Source organism: Prunus mume, linkage group LG5 (genome assembly GCF_029339155.1).
Source record: "Prunus mume cultivar Tortuosa linkage group LG5, ASM2933915v1, whole genome shotgun sequence".
Lineage (NCBI taxonomy): Eukaryota > Viridiplantae > Streptophyta > Magnoliopsida > Rosales > Rosaceae > Prunus > Prunus mume.
This window is the reverse complement of record NC_142702.1, coordinates 26,497,698-26,521,638: the sequence shown is the minus strand read 5'-3', so window position 1 is coordinate 26,521,638 and position 23,941 is coordinate 26,497,698. Positions and strand designations below refer to the sequence as shown.

General features: G+C 36.9%; 3 protein-coding genes across 3 annotated transcripts; 1 reads left to right on the top strand and 2 right to left on the bottom strand.

Annotated features, from left to right (window-relative positions):
* Positions 1-6,020: 6,020 nt before the first annotated feature.
* Positions 6,021-9,335, top strand: LOC103332791 (jasmonate-induced oxygenase 2). The gene is made up of 3 exons (XM_008235543.2): positions 6,021-6,710; positions 7,129-7,459; positions 8,778-9,335. Exons 1-3 carry the CDS (start codon positions 6,217-6,219, stop codon positions 9,027-9,029), a joined length of 1,077 nt encoding a protein of 358 aa, XP_008233765.2. The 5' UTR covers positions 6,021-6,216; the 3' UTR covers positions 9,030-9,335.
* A 2,969-nt stretch (positions 9,336-12,304) lies between these two features.
* Positions 12,305-15,415, bottom strand: AL1 (alfin-like 1). Its single transcript, XM_008235542.2, has 5 exons — positions 15,269-15,415; positions 15,135-15,167; positions 14,517-14,739; positions 12,914-13,034; positions 12,305-12,798 (listed from the first exon to the last, which is right to left on the bottom strand). The coding sequence occupies exons 1-5, from the start codon at positions 15,354-15,356 to the stop codon at positions 12,550-12,552; spliced, it is 714 nt and encodes a 237-aa protein (XP_008233764.1). The 5' UTR covers positions 15,357-15,415; the 3' UTR covers positions 12,305-12,549.
* Positions 15,416-15,773: 358 nt separating this feature from the next.
* Positions 15,774-20,366, bottom strand: LOC103332788 (protein SMAX1-LIKE 8-like). The gene is made up of 4 exons (XM_089053151.1): positions 20,226-20,366; positions 18,925-20,124; positions 18,031-18,274; positions 15,774-17,847 (listed from the first exon to the last, which is right to left on the bottom strand). The coding sequence occupies exons 2-4, from the start codon at positions 20,100-20,102 to the stop codon at positions 15,979-15,981; spliced, it is 3,291 nt and encodes a 1,096-aa protein (XP_088909277.1). The 5' UTR covers positions 20,103-20,124; positions 20,226-20,366; the 3' UTR covers positions 15,774-15,978.
* Between the last annotated feature and the right edge of the window lie 3,575 nt (positions 20,367-23,941).

Here is a 23,941-nt window from a genome sequence, read left to right as displayed (position 1 = left end):
GATTAACTAATCATTAACACAAATCTTTATTGGAGAAATACAAACAAGAAAGCAAACAATAATATGGGCTTTATCTCAATTACCTCTAGGAAAAAAAATATATGGGCTTCTACGCATCTTTGCTTCCCAAACAAAGAGCAATATGGGCTCCCTATGGGTTTGTCGTCCCCATCAGATTCTAGAGAGAGAAAGCAAGAAAGAAAAGGGAACAAACAAAGTGGGCCTGTGGCCTGTGAAGAATACTTTGCAAGGTGAAACCTGAAACCCAGAGGCCATTTAATCAATCAGCTTTATATTGGGCTTCATTAGGGATTTTCATTCAAATTTATTTAGCTGAGTTGATTGATTAAAAGGCCCACATGTAACTGAGGGCTTAATTGGGCCAAGTGGAATATATCTAATAACTTGGTCTTGGTTATTTCAAGAAGGAAAATACTAAGTTTACCACATTTTTGTACCACATTTTTGTACCACATTATGTACTACCTTTCATCGTATTGGTAGACTCTACCTCTATTAGAGAGGTGGTAAACAATGTGGTATAAAAATGTAGAGGTGGACACGGCTCTAGATTAGATCAGTTTCACTTCAAAATCACGGCCGAACCAATTACAATATAACGACTTGGTTTGGTTAGGTTTTGACAAAAGTCATAAAGAAAACCAAACTAAACCAATTTAAGAGGGTTTGGTTTAATTTGGTTTGGCTGATTTGGGCCTAAGCCCAATTCTTTTTTCTTATGCATTTTTTCAATATTGTTAGCCCAATTACAACCAACAAATTCATAAATTACTTCATACTTAAATCTTTTTCTAGAGTATGAAACAATCATAAAGCTCAACATGCCATAAAACTTCAAATTTTCAATTAGTATAGCTCAATTCAAATATTCATATATAGTTATTATGTAATTATAGTATTACACATATAAAATATAATATAAATAATAAATATACATATAAACGGTTTCGGTTTGATTTAGGCCGATTTATAAAAGTTCAAAATCAAACCAAACCAAATTATATACGGTCTAGTTTGGTTTTCAAACCATTTGATTTTTTCTTGATCAAAACCAAATTAAAACGGTAATCACGGTTTGATTCAGCCAGTTTCATCAGTTCGGCCGAATTGATGCCCACCCCTATAAAAATGGTAACCTTAGCATTATCCTTTCATGAAAGCGAACTGACTACCAAACTACTAATCCACGTTTTTGGAGAGAGAGAGAGAGAGAGAGAGAGAGAGAGGTCCTGCTATTCTGAGTGTTCAAACAATGCCAAACAGCTTGGCTATCTTAATTTGTTGTTGTTAGGCACAGAGCGAAGTAGCTTTTAGTCTCTATCATGGAGTTCAAGAGCACCACCAGACAACTATTCTCCATTTCACACTGTGATAAAGACTAAACTAGACTTGACAAGAAAATTTTAAATTATCTCTCTCCTCCCCATACTGGTTTGCCTTAATTTCCACGTTGATCTGCACGAGAAAGTGTAAGCGTGATATGAATTATTGGCTCATCCTATACCATTTTAAACTCTTAGAAGGATTAGTGGTTCTTTAACGAAATGATATGTTTGTCTATGAAGGGAAAGTGGGTATAGGGTCTTTAGCCAAAAAAAGGAAGAACAAAAACAAAAGAGTGGGCAGACGTACCAAGTGTACAATGTAAGGCATAACACTGACCTAAGCAATGACGGCTTCCAAAAATAAAATTTGTTTGGTAAGGGCAAATTATTAGTTAACAGTCAAATAATCGACACTACATAACTAATTAGTTTAATTATAAGGTGTGGCATGAACATTGCCAGAGCAACACGTGTTCTATGGGATAATGATTGGGATTGATGATAGTCTACCCTAGCTTGCTTAGCTGATCATCCATGGATGATGGAGGATGGAGGATGGAGTCATGGACCATGCATGCAGGCGTCAGGTAGGGTCAGAGGGAGGTTCCCTGTCCATCCACTTGTCATCTCCTCCACTCGACGACGATGCATGCAAGTAACCACACGTCCATGCATGTTCATGCCAATTACCATGCATGCATGCACATGTACCACCATACAGAGAATTGAAATTTATACCACATTGACAGAGAGTTTTCCCAACCAAGAAATTTAATTTACTTTTAAATAGTTTGAACAACAATCAGAATCAATCCACCGTACCGCAGCAAAGTAAGAATCTTAAATTACCCCATAAATTATTGAATGAATGAGAAATTCACCTAAACAGATTTAATTCATTTTCTGCTGCTATATATATAATACAGATTTCCAGCACGCACCTAATTAAACTTCGCGACACAAAGACCTGAACTCCATGTGATATGATGATCTCCATGCACGTTTTGTATACTTGCTAACAAATAATGTGAGAATTATGTATGGCTTTGCGTATATTTGCATTAACTTATGAAAACAGTTCGCTTTCGCTGCATGTATGGCTTTTGCCCTTTCATTATGCACAAAGAATTTCTCATTTGTCACTCACATGTCTAAATTCTTTATAATAATCATCACTACCATACTGAATATTTATTTGGAATTTTAATTTGTTTTGATAAACAGTTATGCTACATATATATACTGAATTACATAATTCCCCGTAGTTTGGGGGCTGATTAGTTTTCTTTGGTTTCTCTTTTAGGGTCCGTTTGATACCGTTTCATTTTTTGTGCTAAGTATAAAGGAAAATGAGAGTGAAAATGGGAGTGAGGATGAGATTGAGAGAAAGGACGAGAGGGGAAACAATTTCAAATATATTTTAGTTTTTAATTTGTGTTTTCACTTTTGTTACTCATCCATCTCATCTTCCCTTTCAATCTCATCTCCACTCTCCCTCTTTTTCCTTTATACTCTAGCACAAAAAAATGAAAACTAAAAACTAAAAACTAAAATTGAAATGGTTATCAAAAGAGCCTTTAATTTCTTATTTTCTTTCTTTTTTATGTATTCCTCAAATTACCTTTTGTACATATAGCCATCGGAAAGAGTTGGAGATGTAGAGCCTCATATTGAATATGACAACCTAATCTTTGAAGGAAAAAAAAAGGCTTGATATGAGACAGAAACGTACGTTCTCTATGCTGTTTTGTGTGGTGTTGATATCTTCTTTCACTTTTTGCCGAGGTGGTGCGCTCCCTATCCTCTTGTCAAAGACGGCGGCTTTTGTGTGCTTAGGCTAGGGTTTGCCAAAATTCTAGCTTTAGGTGTGAACTGGGCTATATGTTTATTTTTGGGCTCTAATTGTATTTGGGGCGGGCCACTGGACTATGTGTGTTGCTTTATTTTGAGTTATCTTTTGTTATTGTGCTGGGTACGCGAACTTTGTTCTATACTTGGTTTGAGTTTAATGTTCTTTCCTGATTGTGTTACGGTTCTATTGTGCCATTGGTTTGTGCTTTGTACACCAGCCTATTTGACATTTTAATGAAATGAGATATGATTTCGACCAAAAAAAAAAAAAAACTTAGAGGAAAAAAGAAGAAAACATCTTCATAAGTTAATAACGTAAGATTATAGTCAGGATTCAAGCGATAAGCGAAAACAAAATGAAGATAGGTAAGGGCACCACCAACCAACCTGATCGTGATCTGATTTTCAACTTCACATAAAATATAAACTTTAAAATTAGTAATATAGTTCTGATATATTATTTTATTTCACGAAGTTGTAATTGCACATGTGTTGAGTATGAACATAACATAACGCGTATGACTAATAATATATTCATATACATATTTAATATGTTAGAACATACTAGCCTCTCTGCATGCGCTGCAAGAGGTTTTAAAAAAATTAATTTATTTTAGAATTAAAATATATAATGGATAGTTGTGTTCCATAAAAATAGGATCCATTATCTGATTTTTTTTATATATTTTTAAAAAATATATGAAAAAGTGTGAATTTACTGTATTATCCTCATTTAATTAATAATTTCAATTCTTAATGTTTGCATTAACCAAGGGCATTTTATGATATTTTGAATGTTTCATCATTCTCATCTTTTGCTTTATATATATATATGTGTCAGTCTCGATCTCTTGGACCAGTCCAGGAGTTCAGAGATTGTGGTCACCGTTGAATATTAATTCAATGGTTCAAAAAAGTTTCTTAAAATAAGTGCAAGAGTAAGTAAACCATTGAATTTACATTCAACGATGAGTGACCACAAATCTCTTGGATCCCTATAGTCCAAGACATTAGAACTGATAGATGTGTAACATACAAAAATTATTAATCAGGCCAAAATAAAAACATACAAAATTGATAAGGCTATGTGTCATGAATAAGATTTTGAGGATTTACCAGTCTCGATTTCTCTATATCCAAAATGCATAGGGTCAACTGAAGAATCTTGTGGCCCTAATGTCAAGTTTTTTTTTTCTAAGATCAATTTTTAATTTGAAAATTCATACTTCCCTAATGATTGAACAAAAGAACCTGGACTGGCAAATGGAAAAATTCTCTTGTTATTTTGTTACTGTTGATTTGAAGCAGTGGAGGTGACTATTAGATTGAGAAAATCACCCTAATTAGGCTATCATTTGCATGTGTCCCTAAATGCTATAAGCCGGCCCATGTGAATGAGGTGCTTACTTTCCAAATATATATTGCATTAATCATCAATCAGAATCAAAACTAGGATACAAAAGAGGAACAGCCCACGTTAATTTACAAGTACCACCATTAATTTTGGCTTTTAAACTGTATATATCTAATTTTCGGCTCAAGTCACTGGAAAATATTCTTGTTCGCCGTATTACTAATGGGATGGCTCCCTCTATAATATTTATTATTTGTACTCTTTTTCCCGGAAAATCTAATAAATTTCTATTGCTTTTATTAAAAGAAATATATTTAAAAAAAAACATGTATTTATAAAAAAATCCCAAAAAAGGAGAGTGAAAATGCCCATAAATGTGCGGAACTTTAAAATAATTGCGTGAGACGTATGACATCATAGCATACGTTATATGAATTTTAATAAAACCGCACATATGCGGGCACATCGTCTCTTCTCATTTTTCACGAAGAAAAAGAGAAAAAGAAAAATTGAAGCATGTATGAAGCATGGTGCATGTGATCCCGTGAGAAGGAAACAAATTGTAGAGAAAAGTAGCTAAAAGTTCAAATGGGAAGTCCGTGTCATCCTCATCATCGATTATACAGGACAAGCTGATAAAATAAATAAAAATAATAAAGGACGAGCGATGTAGGGGTGGGGTGTATAAATCAAGTCGCTCACGGCGCCGAAATGGCCGGGACCAATCCCTCTCATGAACTGCAATGAACCCAATAAAATTATCCCATGAGTTTTGAAAGCCCTATTTCCAGAAGCACTTCTTCCACAAGCCTCTATGAGGATTTATTTCTTATATGTCGGCATGTCAACCTCATCGAACACGTAGACTCCAAAAATATCAATACCATATACTCAAGGGATCACATCTTTATATGGTATTGGTAAACATCACACTATGTGGAAAGATTATCGGGTTTATGTATCTTATTATTCTACACATGACAACATCATGATACAGTCTATTGAATTTCAATCAAATTATAATACATATTTTAAATTCTATGTAGAAAGATTATCGAGTTTATATATCTTATTATTCAGTATATGACGACACGTGTTGATGTTGATGCAATGTATTGAATTCCACACTAAATAATACACATGCTACAATTGCGGGTGAATTGGATAGGCTAATTAAATTTGACTATTGACAAATTAAGTACCAACTATCATATGTACTTGACATACGAGAATAATTTGCCAAATTTTGTTCCTTCTAGCAACAGTTGAAACTTCGTATACGAGAATAATTTGCCGTATCAGTTCTTTTGTATCTCTCTTCACGTGATCAACCATGTGAAGAGAGAGACAGAGAGAAGGGGTGTATACAACAAGTTGCAGGGTGTTCCTCTTCTCCCGTTCACACCCATAAAGTACTATTCTATCTCTATTGAAACTTGGTTATAAAAACCTCATATATTTCACGTTTCTCTTTCATGTCCATTTCACTCCCCACTACATCTCTCCACCTTTAACTACCATTCTCACACTCTCATCCACGCCCTCACAATCCCATCCCTCCCCCTCTCTCATCATCTCTCTCAAAACTTTTGACAATCACAGCCGTCTTGTTTTCCAATTGATATATACATATCAAACCTTGGAAGCCGAAACTACAAAAACACCATGAACTGCCCGTCGGATTGGCCAGAGCCAATAGTCCGGGTCCAGTCCTTGTCCGAGACCGGTGTGTTTCCAGACCGATACATCAAGCCCCCAACGCAAAGACCAACCCCAATCTTCTCCAATTCTGATCAAGCCACCCATACCAACATCCCAATCATTGACTTCCAAGGCTTGGACGACGATCATCTGCGAGCCACCACACTTGGCCAAATTTCTGAGGCCTGCCGGGACTGGGGGTTCTTCCAAGTCGTGAACCATGGCGTTAGCCCCGGTTTGATGGACCGGACCCAGGAGGTTTGGCGCCAATTCTTCCATTTGCCGATGGAGCTGAAGCAAGCCTACGCTAACTCACCCAAGACCTATGAAGGGTACGGCAGCAGGCTTGGGGTTGAGAAAGGTGCCATTCTTGACTGGAGTGACTATTATTTCCTTCACTATCTTCCATTGTGCTTGAAGGACTACGACAAGTGGCCGGCCCTCCCCGGCTATGCCAGGTACGTTTCGAAGTCAAAATAGACATCTTCCAATATTAGAAAGTAAAGTACCACTAGACTCGAGCCAAAAACAAAAATACCACTAGACACGAACTGAAAACAGAAATACTACTAGACTAATAGTTTGTCAGTATTGTTATGTTCATGAATCTAACTTTAATTAAGTGGGCTCTCTAAGCTTGTCTTAATCTCTTGCTTACTATTCCTCATTAACCATTCCAACTTGCTTTATACTTTTCTTGAGTTTTGTCTCACAGATCCTACATGGTAATTAAATTTGTAGGCACATGCCATTAAATTCAAATCATCTATTGTATGCTTGGAAAAAGAGCATATATAGTAAGTAAGATGTATTATTCCCTCGTATTTTTAGCTTCTTTGTGTTGTGTGATGATTGAGTTGTGTATGTTTTTTTCAGGGAAGTAATAGATGAGTATGGGAAGGAAGCAGTGAAGCTTTGTGGGAGGATAATGAAGATTTTATCACTCAACCTTGGATTAGAAGAAGACTTTCTCCAAAAGGGGTTTGGTGGTGAGGATATTGGGGCATGCTTAAGGGTGAATTTTTATCCAAAGTGCCCTCAGCCTGACCTGACGCTGGGCCTATCATCCCACTCAGATCCTGGAGGCATGACCGTACTTCTCCCAGATCAACATGTCGCAGGTTTACAGGTCCGAAAAGATGACACTTGGATCACTGTCAAGCCAGCTCCACACGCTTTTATTGTCAATATTGGTGATCAAATTCAGGTGATTTTTTTTTTCTTAATTTTATTTATCTATATATATAAAGTAAAAAGCAGAGAATGGTGAAATATTCAAAATTCCAAAAAATATCATTGGTTAATGCAAACATTAAAAATTAAAATTATTAATCAAATGAGGATAATATAATAAATTCACAACTTTTCATATTAAATTTTTTTTAAAAAAAAAAATCAGATAATGAATCATATTTTTATGGAACACAATTACCCATTATCTTTTTTTAATTCTAAAATAAATTTAAATTTTTTAATTTTAAAAAAGCATCTTGCAGACGCGAAAGCACATACAGGGAGACTAGTTCATATAAAGTATTTATATCTGTTTATTTGTCATCTAGATTATCCTTAATGCAAATACAATAATAAATAAATAAAAATGTTTGGGGTACCAATATGCATGAACCATTGGCACATGGAGGGGTCAGGTTTTGATGGGCTCCTCCTCCTAACCCAACGAATCAAAACTAAAACGTACATCATTAATTCATGTCGCAAACAGTAGGGGTGCATGAACAAGCTGTTTTACATGTAAATGTTTGTTTGCAACCTAGGCGACATACACTATCCTACTATTCAAACTTAAATATGGAATTTAAAGTTATTACTGCACGAACGAACGAACGCCACTGAAAAGCAGAGAAAAAAACAAAGAGGAATAGTACTAAAATAGACGTCCGCATATGCATATAGGGAGGTATATCAACTGATGACTAGGTCAAAGTAAACCCAACTCTTCAATATATGGAGGTATAAAATTACTATTTTTTTAATCTTCATTTTAATTCTTTAATTACATTAATTTAATTTGGCACTTTGGAGCGACAGTGTTTCACGCCAAGTAATATATAAAACTCTCAAGTTTTCATTTTATAAATCTCAAGTTGCTGCTCGAACATGAACATCATTAGGACCCCTTCAACTAAATATTATTCTTAATTATATTATATTAAATATATCACAATGTGAAATTTCAAACAGAAAACTGGATAAACACTCATAAGTTCTAACTTCCTTGCTATGGAGACAGCTACACGTGCTTACAAAACTTTTACACTCATCTATTTTCGTCATTTTTCTGCTAATTGATTGCATTAGTCGTTACCCATCAACTCACAACAATCATAGAAACTCCGGATTCAGTGTTTGGTATAATATTGTTAAAAGTGGACCACAACACGATTTTTTTATATGTAATCGGTCGTTACGATTGACATGTTGATAATATAACATGTTTATCTTGAGAATTATCGAATTATTTTTTATGTAAACCTAATTAATCTGTGTTTTGTTTGAATGATTAGGTTCTAAGTAACGCAACATACAAGAGCGTAGAGCACAGAGTGATCGTAAACCCAGCAAAGGAGAGACTCTCACTGGCCTTCTTCTACAATCCGAAGAGCGACATAGCCATAGAGCCGGCAAAGGAGCTTGTCACCCCAGAAAGACCTGCGCTCTACACTCCCATGACATTCAACGAGTACAGGCTTTACATGAGATTGAATGGCCCTAGAGGCAAATCCCAAGTCGACTCTTTAAAGTCTCCACGAAAATAGTCCTCACCATATTAATTATAAATTTTCTTCCCTACTGTAAATCACATGAGCAGCTGAGCACATATAAATATATATATATATATATATATGTATATATATGTAACGATCCCTTTTTATTGAGAGTTAATTGTACATCTTGTAATCACAAAAGGATCACAAAACTATAGTGAAAAATTATTGATGTTTATGGAGGGGGGCTACAAAGATTCGAATTGTATCTAATGACAAAGCTTTGTCCCACTTAATTTGTTCCATTGATTGTGGTGACAATAAAATACTTTGGTCATGTTTGGACCGTTGGTTAAATATTACAATATATTAATGGCATTTTTTTATATACAGTTTTTTTATATTCAGAAGTCAAGCCTAGCGTTGTGGTGCAAATATAAAAGTATAAAACATCAAACATGTTGGTCATTGCTTCTTATCGTAAAGATTGGGTAAACACCATAATATCATATTAACTCTATGGTTGATTTTAATTTTAATTGGTTTAGACCATAAATTAACAGGCATTAATTAGATCATAAGAATAAGAAGTGTACAAACGTTCAATGACGTTATTTAAAGTCTTAAGATTGTCTCTTACCTGAATTGAATCCGAATGCACTTGGAGGGAAGAGAAGAATTTGGCCGCAATTCTAATACCTCTTTTGATAAAAAATGTGCCTAATACCTGCATTGGATAGAATATTTTACAAGTTTAATAGATTAGATTGGTGGGCAAATTATAATGCCATCCGCATCGGATGATTGGAATTTGACTCAATTTACATTAATTATTACAAGGACTGGTTTCATGATTCACCTTTGATTAATTAATTATTACAGGGACTTGTTTCATGATTCACCTTTGATTAATTAGCGTACGAATTGTTTAGTGGAATTAGTGTACGATTTTTTTTTATAGTGGAATTAGTGTACAAATATTTTTATTAATCCCATGTTTAATTTATGTTAATTAATCTCTATATATACTCTTTTATTTAAAGCCTAAAGCCGTGCTTTGTTTTTCTATTCTTCAATCATGTATAAAAAGTCAAGTGTCAACTGTTAAGGTTCTTCTCGATTCTAATAATACTTAATTAATAACAATTTAGCACATGTGCGTGTATTGATGACAGATGGCTTTTTCTCAGAGAGAGAGATATATATATATATATATTCAAATATCTAATAATTTTGATTTTGTCTCGTAATGGACTTAATCCAGATTCTTTTACTTATTTTGATTTTATATCGTTGGTAGAATATATGTTGTGGTCGACATCATCTTGGGCAGTTTTGTTGGATCAAAACTTGCAAACTTTGAATGGTTTTTCTGTATAATATAAATTATTCATTTCAGTCTCAATGTATGTATTTCTCTTCATTGTGATGTGTGATGTGAGGCAATCCTGTGGGCCCCTCTTCATTATCTGTCATCAAAATCCAAGACTTTTTTTCTTCTTAATTCTTAATTCTTATTAAGTTTTGTTTGATTTCTTAATTAATAAATAATTATATATAACAACCTACAATTGTGTCATGTCATGTGTGATCAATTTTGAGATGCCTTCTAGTCCAGAAGAATTTACATACACAGAAATGTTATCATGGTAATATTCCAAGCCTATCACGTTGTCATGCGAAAAGTTAAAATACATGACAATAAATGATTGACTTGGAATAATGCCATGGTGGTATTCTCCTTCTAGTCTCTTTACCTTTGTGGTCAACGTCTCATAATTTCTCAACCCAAAATATTAATGAAGGTAGAATTGATCTTTGAAGAAAATGATTGATCTTAAGCACCATAGTTTACACGTTAGTTTTGTGATTACTGATTTATATGGTGGCACGTAGTAGTTTGAACTTGTTGATTTTTATCCTCAAACCAATTCCAATTTGACAATCGAGAAGAACAAAGTGCTTCATTTCCCTGCAAGCCACGTATGTATAATATATGTTCTGATTATATCGACTGGTGTGGTGATTAGCTAGCAGTAGTTGTAATTATATCCAAAAGGGCTATGAATATGCATCAGTCACTATCAGGTTATATATACCTATGAGAATGCATCCACACCATGGAAGGATGAAAACAAATTTGGCAAAGGTCTTCTTTGATGATGACAATTTGGCTGTAACCTTATAATTGAGTATAAGAGGTGATGGAAAGGGCAAGAGGTGAGGTATGTCTAGTTTGATATTCCCTCCAAGTTTGAGTGTTTGGGGGCCTAGTGACTAACATACGTGGTATTTAAGCTCTGATTTTAAGAGGTTGTGGGTTTGAAACTTCTAACTCTAATCATCCGTGTTTATATGAGTTAAATTTATTTTTTTAATACAAGTGATATTGAGGAAATGTAGCTTTCATACACATTGTCAAAGTGTCATGAGTGTTCGAATATGAGATCACCTATATCTATATGAGCTTTAGACAAGGAATTGCAACTTTGAATGAGTCAGATAACTCCATGCTCCAACCCATAATTCAAGGATTATATATCTGTTTGCTTATGGGTGAAACATTAAACCATCTACCTCTAAAGTCCATTCAAAATTCATGCTTTGAATTGTATCTGCAAATTGCAAAAAGTGAGCAGGCAGGACTGAGGAGGTTCATGCATGTAAGCTAAAGATTGCATTGCAAGTGGAGGTGACATATATTAAAAGGAATAAAGGCACCAACCAAGTAGTGGGCAAAGGAGGAGAAGTTTTAACTTTTAATGATGGAATTATTAAGTATTTAATTAACTATTAAGCTGGGCCATGCCATCTGTTTGGGGACAGGTTTAATCATGTCAGCATGCCTCGGAAGTAAAAGTCAAAGAAGCACGTGTACCCAATACCAGCACGTTTTTAATTCGGGCTTGTTAAATAAGAATAAGATCTAAAGGTCGTCATTGTAGCAGCACCATCAATAATACAGTTGATTGATACATACTTTGTTAAATTGCTGATGTAAATGTCACCTGATTTTATTTTATTTTTGCTTTTGGACTGAAGAAAGTAAGAAAAACGACAATCAATGTGCCATCACAACGTTTCCACAAAGCACGTGAAGACTTGTCGTCAACTCAACTCTATCTACAAATTGCACAAGTGGATCTATAATATTAGTGGACGACGTAATTGATATTTTATTATTTTATAAATACAATACATTACTCGTAGATAGAGTGATGTAACGGTCACACTGAAAAATTCTTCAAAATAAAATTATTCACACAAGGATGCATAAGCTTCATGCTACACTCAGAAGTTGTACTGTCAAATCATAAACCACATCATTTAGTAACTAAAACTCAGGAGCATTTCATAAATAACACAAATTAAACGAGATCTATACATTACGAGGATACAGAGGTACATATAACGCAAGAGGGGAGATAAAACTAGGTTTTAACGATGGCAGCATGGCCGGAGAGTGGGAATAAAACAAGAAAAACCGTGGTCAGAGAGTATCTACCGACCGTACAATTGACCATTACAATGGGGTAAAATCCCTGGACGTTGAGCTCTTCATTAGTCACTACTACTTGCCCTTCTTTGTGCTGCAAGAAGGACATTTGTACTGCTGAATATATTCTGCCTTGGCTGGTGTTATCTTCACACACTTCCCATGGTACCACCTCTCGCAGATGTCGCAGCCAATCCAAAACTCATTAGCACTATAATTTCCCCCACAGCTTCCACATAGGGTTTCGCTATGCTCATCTTCATCCTCCACATAACTCCCATCGAGTAACTTATTATTGCTCTTTATTTGTCCATCAATTGATCTCTGCAAAGACACAGAGATTGGTCATAAGCCCAAAATTTGCACAAAGGGAAAGACCATCCAAAGCTCAGTTGGCAGGCAATTATTTACACAGAGAGAGAGGGGGAGAAATTTTCACCTTTGCACTGTTCCTGGATTTACTTCCACTATCTGCACTGGGTTTGTCTTTTACGGGCTTCCTTCCAGTTACGACTTCAAAGATTGTAGGCAGATCATTTGTCAAGCTAAATAGACGCTTCCTGTTGATTTTTTTAAAATGGTTATTTATGCATACTTGCAACCTTCTTTGTTTGGGGTTACCAAGATGGATGGCCCAGCAATGCACCTTTTAGTTTAGTGACAATTTCAACATGATGACCAGGTACAGAAGATGATTTGCACTAAAATGAAATGGTGGGACAACACACCACATTATACAATTAACACTAAGTTCCTCAATCAACAACGTCTATTGAATCAGGAAGCTAGAGGATGGGCAAGGAAATACTATAGAAGGGAAGTGAAAATGACATTTCTGAATTGGATGTCTGCACATATAAATCAGCAGCTTCAATTAATTACAGTTCATTGTATTGTCCAGGTATAACAAGTATTAACAACAATCTTGCAGCAACAAAGACTATTTTTTCTTGTCATTATTCTCATAATACACAGTGAGGATTCATTTATGTCAAACGAAATATCAGGAACCTGTTCACTTAAAAATGATTTCCAAGGAATTAGGCACTGAAAACAAGTCCAAAGTATTTTATTAAACTATCATTTTAAAGATGTTAAGTACATCAAACCAAATTATATAACAAAGCAATAAACATGTTTGGGCTAGTATATTACGCTTCACAGGCCTCACATTTTGTTTATATGACTGACACATTGTGTGGGCTAATACTGTATTACCTCTTTTTTGGGTCAGAAATCATAATTCATTAAGGCACCCAAAAGGAAAACAGAAATACAATAGGCCATGACCACAGGGGGAATTCTTTTTCTTTTTCTTTATCAGATTCAAAAAGAGAAGCAAGAATACCCTTCTCATTCCTCTGCTCATCGATCTTTTCAATTCGGGTCAAAAGCTAGGGTTTTCTCGACAAACCAAAAACTGTTAATCTCAATCAAGTTTTAGGATTTGGAGATGAGATTTTCTAAAGTTACTTTCAGGCTTGATTCAAATTGGGAACCAGAGCATTGAGGATTTAGAGCTTGCTGAAATGAAATTCATGAAAATGACTGCTCAAAAGAAGAGGCGAAGTTTCCAAATTGAGGCCTTTGTGCATCAGATGGTGGTTGATTTGACATACACAGAAAAGATATTTGCATACAATATCATCCCCAATTCTGAAATCAACAATTAGAATACTGAAAAAAAAGATGTTTTAGTGTTTTCTAAAAATGCGCTGTTTTTTAAAGATTTTTTTCCCAAATTTGTTTTTGAAAATGTTGTGCCAAACATGTTTTCTGGCAGAGAAAACGATCCAGTGTATTCAGAAATGAAAAAATGTTTTCGGATGCCAAACGGCCCCTAATCTTTCATGAAAACAAGCAATAAGAGCTCATGAAATATCATGAATGCCTGGAAGACAGATCTTTGCTGAGTGAATGAGAACAGGAAAACAACATGAAAAATAACATTACTTCCACAAGTAGAACAGGAAAACAACATAAAAAATAACATTTGAATTCATGAAAATATCAGCTGTAAACTCAGGACAAGAACAACAAACCTCTCATTTCGATTCAGGCGAGCACCAAAGTAGAAAGCCACAGAGAGCAACCAAGAATCACTATGTACTGCAATCAATGACAGCCAATCCTTACGGTTCATCCCATCTCTTGCAAAATTGATGCCCAGTGCAGGCTCAGGAAGCTCCGGGGGTACTTCCTCTGCCGGCAGAGTCACCTCCCACGACTCATCTGGGTGTCCGTACAGGCACAAATTCTCCTTCTCTGAAAGATATTAAAGTACACACAGCTTGTACGTAAAGCATCCCATTCCAAATGGAAGCAAAACAAGCAATAAATTTTTGATTGAAATTAAACTAAAGGCATCAATGGAATACGATTAGTAGAAGCTATGAGGGGAAATTGAACAATAATATGCTCTGTTAGGTTTCCTAGAAAATGTAGAAAGAGAAATGAAACAACAATTCTAAATCTGATGCCTTTCAGCGTTTCTACTCAGCCAGAACCTATAACGACTACTATCCCTAAGCACAAAAACAGAACAAAATCTCATGATAATTACGAAGACATACTCAAGCCTATATTTTTATTCAACTTTCTCGGTAACCAAACACAAAGCTAATGAAGAGCAAAATAAAAAAAGGGAAATAAGAAGAGACCTGGATCGCAAAGCGAATAGAACTCATCCACATCTGAAAGTGCAGAAACAAGCAAAGCGTCAATGAACATCACACTAAATAAAAAAGCATGCATTTTTGTGTATGTAATTAGAACAGAGAGAGAGAGAGAGAACCGTAGGTAAGGGCGCGAATGACAGCAGAGCGACGAGCGCTGTAGTCCTTGAAGATCTCTTCGACGGTGCGAGGGCTCGAAGATGGCATTTTCCCCAAATGTGTGTGATTTGATATATATTTTTGAAAACAAAATAAGGGATTGGATTAGATAAGGAGGAGACCTGGGCTTTCATTTGGGCTTGGGCTGGCTTATGACTCTGATTCCCTCAACTTATGACATGTCCTATTTGGTTAATAGGCTTGGTCTTGGGGTTTTGCGTTCTATTTTCTCCTCTTTTAATATCGCTTGTATTATAAACTGGGAGACGATAAAAATTACCAATGGTCTGATTGAACACAATAAAGCTAGGAACAAATTGCTATCTTTTGTACTCTTTTAAGGTGCTTCTATTTTATAGAGCATCTGCTCCCAAAAAAAATTTAAAAAAAAAAGCTAGGAAGAAATTAGTAACAATTATTCACATAAAATTCCTTCCCAACTTTGTTTTGGAGTTTTACACATCATTAAAGGCAAAACAGCTTAATTGGTACATAGAAGTTTCATACAAGCACAAGCAAAACTCATTAAAACCATGGGATAGGAGGCTAAACAAGGACTGGCCCAGAAATAAATAAAACACAGAAAACAGAAACTGAAAGAGGCTAAACAAAGGTTACTAGAAGCTACATGCTACCTTATATAATTACAAGAATACACTTTTCTTGGAAATCATTCTAGTATAATGCTGGGGGGAAGGAAAGTTTTTGGTGCTGGCTGCTCCAAGCAAGGCCCCTCACAAGTTTTAAGTTTTAGAAGAGTAATTGCATTGGAGCCATATCTCTTCTGAACTTCTGCAAATCCCCTGCTCAGTACTTGCTCCACCCAAGTTTCCACCACCTTATGCCTGTCTGTCAAATACACTGCTGCAAGTAGTTGTTCCATGACTTTTGAGTCAATTTCTAGCAAACACTCGGTGTCAACAAACTTATGGAAACTGTTCTTGATCTCCTTCGATATTTTCTCAGCAAGTGCATCAAAATCAACCGGTTTAAATACCACTGTATCACCCACCTGCTCAAAGAATTCTTGCAACCAAGGCTTGGAGTTTTCAGATGGGCAGTCGTTTTCAGAGCTCCCATCGTCTGTGTCTTGTGCTGCAGTTTCTTCAGCTGGAAGGTTGAGATCCAGATACCTAGTTGATGTCTTGTTAGCACGTTTGGGCATCTCTGAGACTTCATGCTGCTCTAGAGGCTCATTGACACCAATCAGTTTCCTTTTATTCAGAAGATGTTGGTTGGATATGCCTTCTTTAGTTGTATTGGAGGATGCCCTCCAGTTTTGGCTTATGGCCATGCTGTCTTCAAAGGAACATTCAATGGTGATCTCCACCGACCGCCCTTTCGCTTGCAAGATTCTTTCCTCGGAATAGATGGAGGGTCCATTTGTGGAACTGAGAATATTGCATCCCTTTGAGAATTTTGAAGTTGTAACAAATATTGCATTACTGGTGCTGACTTGTCTTCCATGGGAGTCTGAGAACTTACCAGTCAATGAAGCCCGGGACAAACAATTTCGAGTCACCACATCCGCCTTGTCAATATTTTCTAGGAAGACAATGGACAAGGGTTTCTTGCACAATTCTCCGGCAACATAATCAACAACCGTCTTACCTCTAAACTTCACATCATAACCATTCACTGCTTGACAATCAAAGATCGTGTCTGAATGGATCTTTCCGTCCTGAGAATCCAGATCCACACAGATGAATTGTTCCTGGCCTCCATATAATACCTCAGCAAGGGCAATAGCAGTTTTCTTTTTCCCATACCTATCAGGTCCTGTAAAATTGAACCATATGTCCCTTCTGTGACTTGCTCCAACGAAATTTTCACTTCTCGATCGGCAGTGAGCTATTCTTTGGCTAATAACACTTATAGCTTCAATTTGCCAGCCGACCCTCTCAAATAGAGCTCTAAAAAGCACATTGACATCACTTGGATCAAGCTGTCCATGGTTGTCAAGACTTGAGCAGGATGATGATTGAACAGAATAGAAATTCCCATTGACTAAATCTACATTAGAGGAAAAGCAACCTGAGATGTCCTGTTTAAGTCCTTGATTCTGATTTGGAGGTTTATTGGCTGTATTACTAGCAGGAGAAGAGCATATTCCTAACCCTAAATCTGTGGTCACGGAAGTGGTAGATGTAGCAGATGTTCGGCTACCATCAACCACACTAGAATTGGACAGGGAAGGAGACCTGAGGCCACCCGACTCAAGATCTTCTTCTTTCGAAGGTTTTTCCCATACTTCAGATGAGAAACTGTCATTAGTAGCTTGGGGAGGAACGCTTGATTTTGTTTGCACATCTATGGGCATGCATGAATTTGTATTCTTGCACTCAGTTTTATTTGAAGAAATGTTTGTGTTGTTGCCTTGATTGTCCTTCTTGTCTTCAGGAGACTGAAAGCCCACTATAGTTGGAAACAAGTTTGCTTCAGGCAGGGGATGAGGGTGATGAAGATGTTGGCATGTATCACCCCATTTGTCTTGTAGCCCTGTAACTTTGGCACTCAATAACACACCATCATCTTTGGTCTGCACTGAAGAGATACAAACTAGTTTTCAAACGAATAATGTAAAAAAAACCTGTAGTTTGAAGTAAAGATTTCAAAATCCCAACAAATGATAGAGCACCAACTGGTTGTCATCTAGAAAAACAAAGCACAATATTGACAATTCAACCCTCTGAATTGAAGATGTATTGATCGTGACACACACCTTCGTATCGAATCCCTTGTTTGTGCCAAGTGGAGCCATCTGCAGCCAAGAAGGCAAGCTAGCTTGATGCTGACCTGCCACTGAAGCAGCAACACCGCCCTTCGGAGAAGCATATGCTTCTTGCCCGCATTTTTCATTGCACGGATGATTGCGGGGCACGCACTGATATGAACTACTTATTGGGAGGTTTAGGTCAGAAGGTGCTGAAAAGAATCCACCAAATGGAACAAATGACTCCATCAAGCTGTAAGTATATCATGACCAGGAAACTGTGAGATTCAACAGGCACATACAGTCAGAATCAAACTGGAAAATAGACATTCTGAACAGACAGTTCCAACAAATGCATAATTGTTCCACACTTCTGATTACTTAAATATGCATAGAGGATGGAGTATGAATTTATGAGAGCTAAAAATATTTTTCAAAAGCTTAGAGGATGGACTATGAAATATGGTCTCATATAAATCTATTTCAAATTGCAATATATACCTTGATATTATCTAACTCAGGTATTTGGCCAATATTTCAGCCAAAAAAAAAACACAAAGGTAGTTGGTCAATCACCTCACTCCTCTAAAAATTAAGCTATATCACTACAAACTATGTCAGAAAGTACAAGCCACATATTAAATTTCGCAAATAAAGAACTATATCACAAATTCACAAATCTGTACTTAAAAAACGAAAGAACAATAAGAAGAAAGTACAACTCTCACTTTACACAGCAATAAATTATATGGAAAACTACATGCAGAAGCATCTAAGCAAAGATAGCATAATTTTATAATTCAGAAGCAAACAAAAGAAAACTTCCACAACCTCATACGGCATCAAATTTAAAACAGAACAAGTCCATACAATCTATAGATTTACAGGGCAGCAACAACTCACCTGGACCTGGGATACGATTCAGACAAGGGAGGTCTGAGAGAGGTGATGGGCAGAAGCTGCAAGTCCCAGTCTTTTTCTATGGACGGGAACCTACCAATGAATTTCAGGTAGCTTCCATAGCTAGCCGTGGCACCAGTCAACCATACTTTCCCACGATGAAGATGCAGCAACCTGGTCAATTGAGCAACCACGTAACTCACTGAGTCACCTAAAGCATTGTCTGCAACAAACGCCTTCAAGTCTCCAATGTTCACAACAAGCCCAGGTCCCAAACTCTGCTCTACCAACTGACCCATCTCCCCAAACTTCAAATTTACAGACCCTTTATCGCAATCCTCTGTTATGAACTTTAAGAAATCTTTTTCAGTGGAAACTACACTCAGCCCAGAAAGCTCCACAGGCAAAATACCATCTTTTCTTTTCTCCAAAGCTTCCACGAAGCTCTGAAGCGCATCGTAAGCGTATACACCAACAAGCAGAGGATTCCTTCCTCTGTTTCTAATGAGAACCTGTCCTATTCTCCTTGAATTCTCGTCCCCGTCGGTTAAAGAACCCGAGAAGGGAAAGGAGGGTCGGGTCCGGCGAACCTGGTCCGGATACTCGGTCAGGTTGCAGAGAAACAGAGGATGGTGAGCTCTGGAGCGCGAGTACCTGAGGAGCTGAGGAAAAGGGCGCAAAATAGCGAGCTTAATTTCGGAGCTCCGAAAACCCGCTTCGGCGAAGACCCGACTGACAACCGGATCGTCGAGAATGGACAGAATCAGCTGCTGGAGCTCCACTTTGACGGCGGAGATGGAGGACTGCTGCGAGAGCTGGTGGTAGAGATGGTAATTTTCGGGCTGTCTTCTCTGGTTGGCTTGCGACCGTTTGACGGCGGCCATGAGCGAGTTCGACACGGGAGGGTCGTCGGCGAGTTGGGTAGAGGGGACCCGGTCGAGTGAGACGCTGAGGCAGAGCTCGAGAGCCTTGAATTGGAGACGCGGCGAGTAGGCGGAGTTTCGGGCGCGCGCGCAGGCCTCGCGCAGCGTGGAGGACGAGAGTGAAAGCAGAGCGGACACGGCGTGCAGCGACGTCGTTTGGCCGTGGCCTCTGCGTCGCGCCACCGCCACGGCCTCATCCAGCGCGTGGGCTGCCTCCGGAGTTAAGCATTGCCTGGCCACAGTAACCGGCGTAGGCATCGCCGCAGAGCATACAAATTGACTAAAAACAAAACAAAACAAAATTTATTACGATTTTACAACTTTTTTTTTTAATTCCTCTTGAACCCAACAAATAGAAAAGATTATAGAAAATAGGAGGACCTTTTTAATATTTTGATAAAAATATGGACTGAATTTTGGGCATAGTATATGTAAGCTCGGGGAGTGAAGTGTCATGTTTGGGAGAGAGGTTTTAATTATTTATTGGGGAAGGAAAGGAGAGAAGTCTGCTGTGGAGGGTTTGGACTGTGGTGGTGTTGGTTGAGGGTGGAAGGTGTGGCCCACACCAGGAGGAGGGCCCCGCATAAGGTGGTTGGGGACCCACAGGAGAAAGGCAAAATAAACCAGGTGAGCATAGAGATCATGATGATCATGTTGATCATCATGTTTTGGGGAGAGTGAAAGCGTGAAAGAATGAGAACTGTGGGAAAGATGCTGTGTCCACTTAGTTAAATTTTTTGAGTGAGTGGGCCACAAACTGACAGTCAACGTCACTGTCCGCTGACGTGTACAGCATGGTGGGTGGTGTTATGAGTTGACTCATTGAGTTGTTCCAACTTAACAATATTATTATTGGGAGTGAAAATGGGTATATAGTATCTGTCCCTTTCATCAATCCTCATAATATTATTCCCATGATTAATACCATGAATAATTAATTTTTTAATATAAACAATAATCTTATTTACAAATTTATCGTTTTCGAAAAAAACAAAAAAAGAAAGTTTAATTACATAAGAAGAGGGGCTCAAGGGAATTTCTCACACACACTACGTACTAAGGTATCATGCATATGAGTTTGAATATGGGATCACTAACTAGTATATAAACCAAGATTATTTTTCACTAAACTAGATCCTATTAATGATAAATATTTTTCACTGGACTAGACTCGCTCATTAATCTAGTCAATTTTGTATTCGTTATTAAAGAAAAAAAAAAGAGAGAACATTTATTATTTTTGGGAGGGATGGAGAAAGAAAGGGGACCTCTTGGCTTGAAATATGTAAAGGTAGAAAAGTGATGGGGATGAAAAGAAACCCTACAAAACAACCACCACCATACACATACACGTCATTGATCATTATCAAGTTTAAATCGTATTTATGAAAAGATTTCCTTCCTTTCCTTTTTTTTGGAAGAAGAAGAAGAAGAATGGAATGGAATGGACCCCTCAGCATCAAAGGTTTTCTACTTTTCTTCTCTTCCTGTTCCTTGGTAGTTTGCTTCTTTCTCACCCAAACTCTTTCAGACTTAATTCATCAACCCACTCTGTATGTATATGAGTGAGAGAGAAAGGGGATTAATAGAGTAGGTGTTTGATTTGATGTGGGTTTTTGTTGCTACTTTGCTCATGCTTTTGCTAACCTTTTCAGCTGCTTTTTTCCCCCATACCAAACACAGTCTTCTCACTCAAATAGACCTTTCCCAGCCACCTTCTTCCCCCTTCCAAACAGTTCACTCGACCAGTAAGTAGGTACACGAAAAGCAGCTTTCGGTTGAGTGGAGAGCAATCCTTCACCGAGGGTTGTCTTGTCCAGTAAATACAGTTAGTCGTTATATATTGCCATCAACGAATTATTTATACCAAGCCTGAATTAAGATATACGCGTTTCTTTTTTGTATGGATGACATGTGGAGGCTTGAGGATGAAAGAGAGAGAGAGATATTTATTTTTACATAAGTAAAAAAATAAAGTTTGTGATGAGCTGAAATTATATGCTTTGAGAGAGAGTGGTGACTGTGGTGTCATTTTCGAGTGCGAAAGTGAAAAAAGTTGCTGTCATTTTCGCATAAATAATTAAATGTTTGGCTTCTCGACGGCCAAAGAGACGACATACATTCTCAGTCGCACACAAATCGTCGCTAAAGTTCATTTTTATTTATTTGAAATGTTTTCGTGATAGAGATATGGAAAAGGGAGAATCTGGTCTTGGAAGATCTCCTGCGTTTGGAATCTCTCCACCTTTATTTCCTTACAGAAAAGCTGGAAACTCTGCATTTTTCAACCTCACGCTTTTAGCTTTTAAGTTAACCACCGAAGAGACTACTCCCGAAAGTCTATTTGGAATCAAAATATCTTTTACTTTCTTTTCTTTCGTGTTTTCACACTTTGTAACATTTACATCAATGTGCGAATGTTATTAGTTTTCACTCTCATACAACTCTTTTTATTTTTAGTAGCATAAGGGATAGTCTAACTAAAGGGGTGGGAGATTTGAACCTCGGACTTCTTGTTTGTCCTAGGCTAGACCCTGTTGTCTCTCTCACATAATTTAAAAGAGCACAAGCGTAAGATAGCATATGATAGTCGGCATATAGATCCACCCAAAATAGTGTTAAATATCTTTTTGATTATTCCTTTGTTTTATTCGAATATTCGCAAAAGATTCCTCACCCCTTCAAACCGAGTGGCTGGTGACGTGTGAAAGAGAGATGGAGAGAGAGTTCTGTAGGGATTTTGGAAATTGAGTTTTGAATTACCTCGTGTGTGTTATGTAGCCATGTATTTATAGACTCCTTGTTTGATTAGGGTTTGAAGAATAATCCTTATCTAATTAGGATTATTCTTGACCAAAAAAATGATATGAATTAATCAAAGATATTTGTTGAAAATTGGTTCCTTGAGTTAGGAAGATATTTCTATCTTAAATCAAATATAATTCCCTAATTAGGATAATATTTTATTTAAAGAATATCCATTTTTTCACGTGTCACGTTCTTATTAGTCGTCGAAATATTTGCTCCCACGTTTCTAGCATGGGATGCGTCTGAGCTATGCAAACTAGAAAAGAAGAATGCGTTCTTAGATTGAATGATGGCCTTGTTGTATAAAGTGACATATTCCGACCTCATTTGGTGGTACACATTGCATGCTTGTGTTTTCGGCGAAGCTGCAAACAAACTCAAGCTCCTTGCTTTTGCTTATAATCGCAACAAATTTCCATTGATGGAAAACTAAACCAAAACCAGATGCCCGATGGACTCGCCTTTGATTCTACAATTCGATTCAAGATTAGAGGTAGCTAAGGGGTTTCCAGTCTGTAGAGGTGTTGTGCTGTCACTATATTATGCATTTGCCATGTTATTATATGTATATGTATTCAACATTCCTCTCACTTTTGAAGTTGAAAACCTCTTGGCATCATCATTGCCACCATTTTCTGAATTCAAATCTTTTTCGTGCGTGTGAAAATGGAAAAGGAGTTGATGGGATTTGACTTCATTTTCTTTATGGGCCATAATCTCCATTTGCGTTTCCATGTGTGTGTGTGTGTTTATATATATGTATACAACTTTTTCCATCTTTCACGCTTTTTACTCAAATTTAGAATTCTATTATTCCTTGGTGGGTTTTCTCCGTTGAGCTATCATTATATTGGGGCCATTCTGTCATTTTAGTCCACTGCGGTGCTCTCAAATTGTTTGAGGATTGGAAAAAGAAAAGGAGAAAGGTTATTATAACACATAAACACTTACATAATCCAAGTTTAAATTTATTAATTTCTTTTCATACGTAGTTATTTATAAGATTAAACTCTAAAAGAAAGATGTGGAAAAATAAATTGAAATTTAAAAAATTAAAAAAAATTGAAAGGTCACAAGGTCGGTCCATTTGAGGACAAACAACTAAGATGATCAATGAGTTGAAATTTCTTACTTAAAGTGAAAAAAATATAAATAAATAAATTTGCGGCTGTATATAAATTTGGGAATATATTCAACATCTCTTTCACTTGGCAATTGAATAACTCCTTGGGACCATGATTGAACATGCTTGTCGCATAAAGCTGGCTCCATATGATTTCCATTCTTTC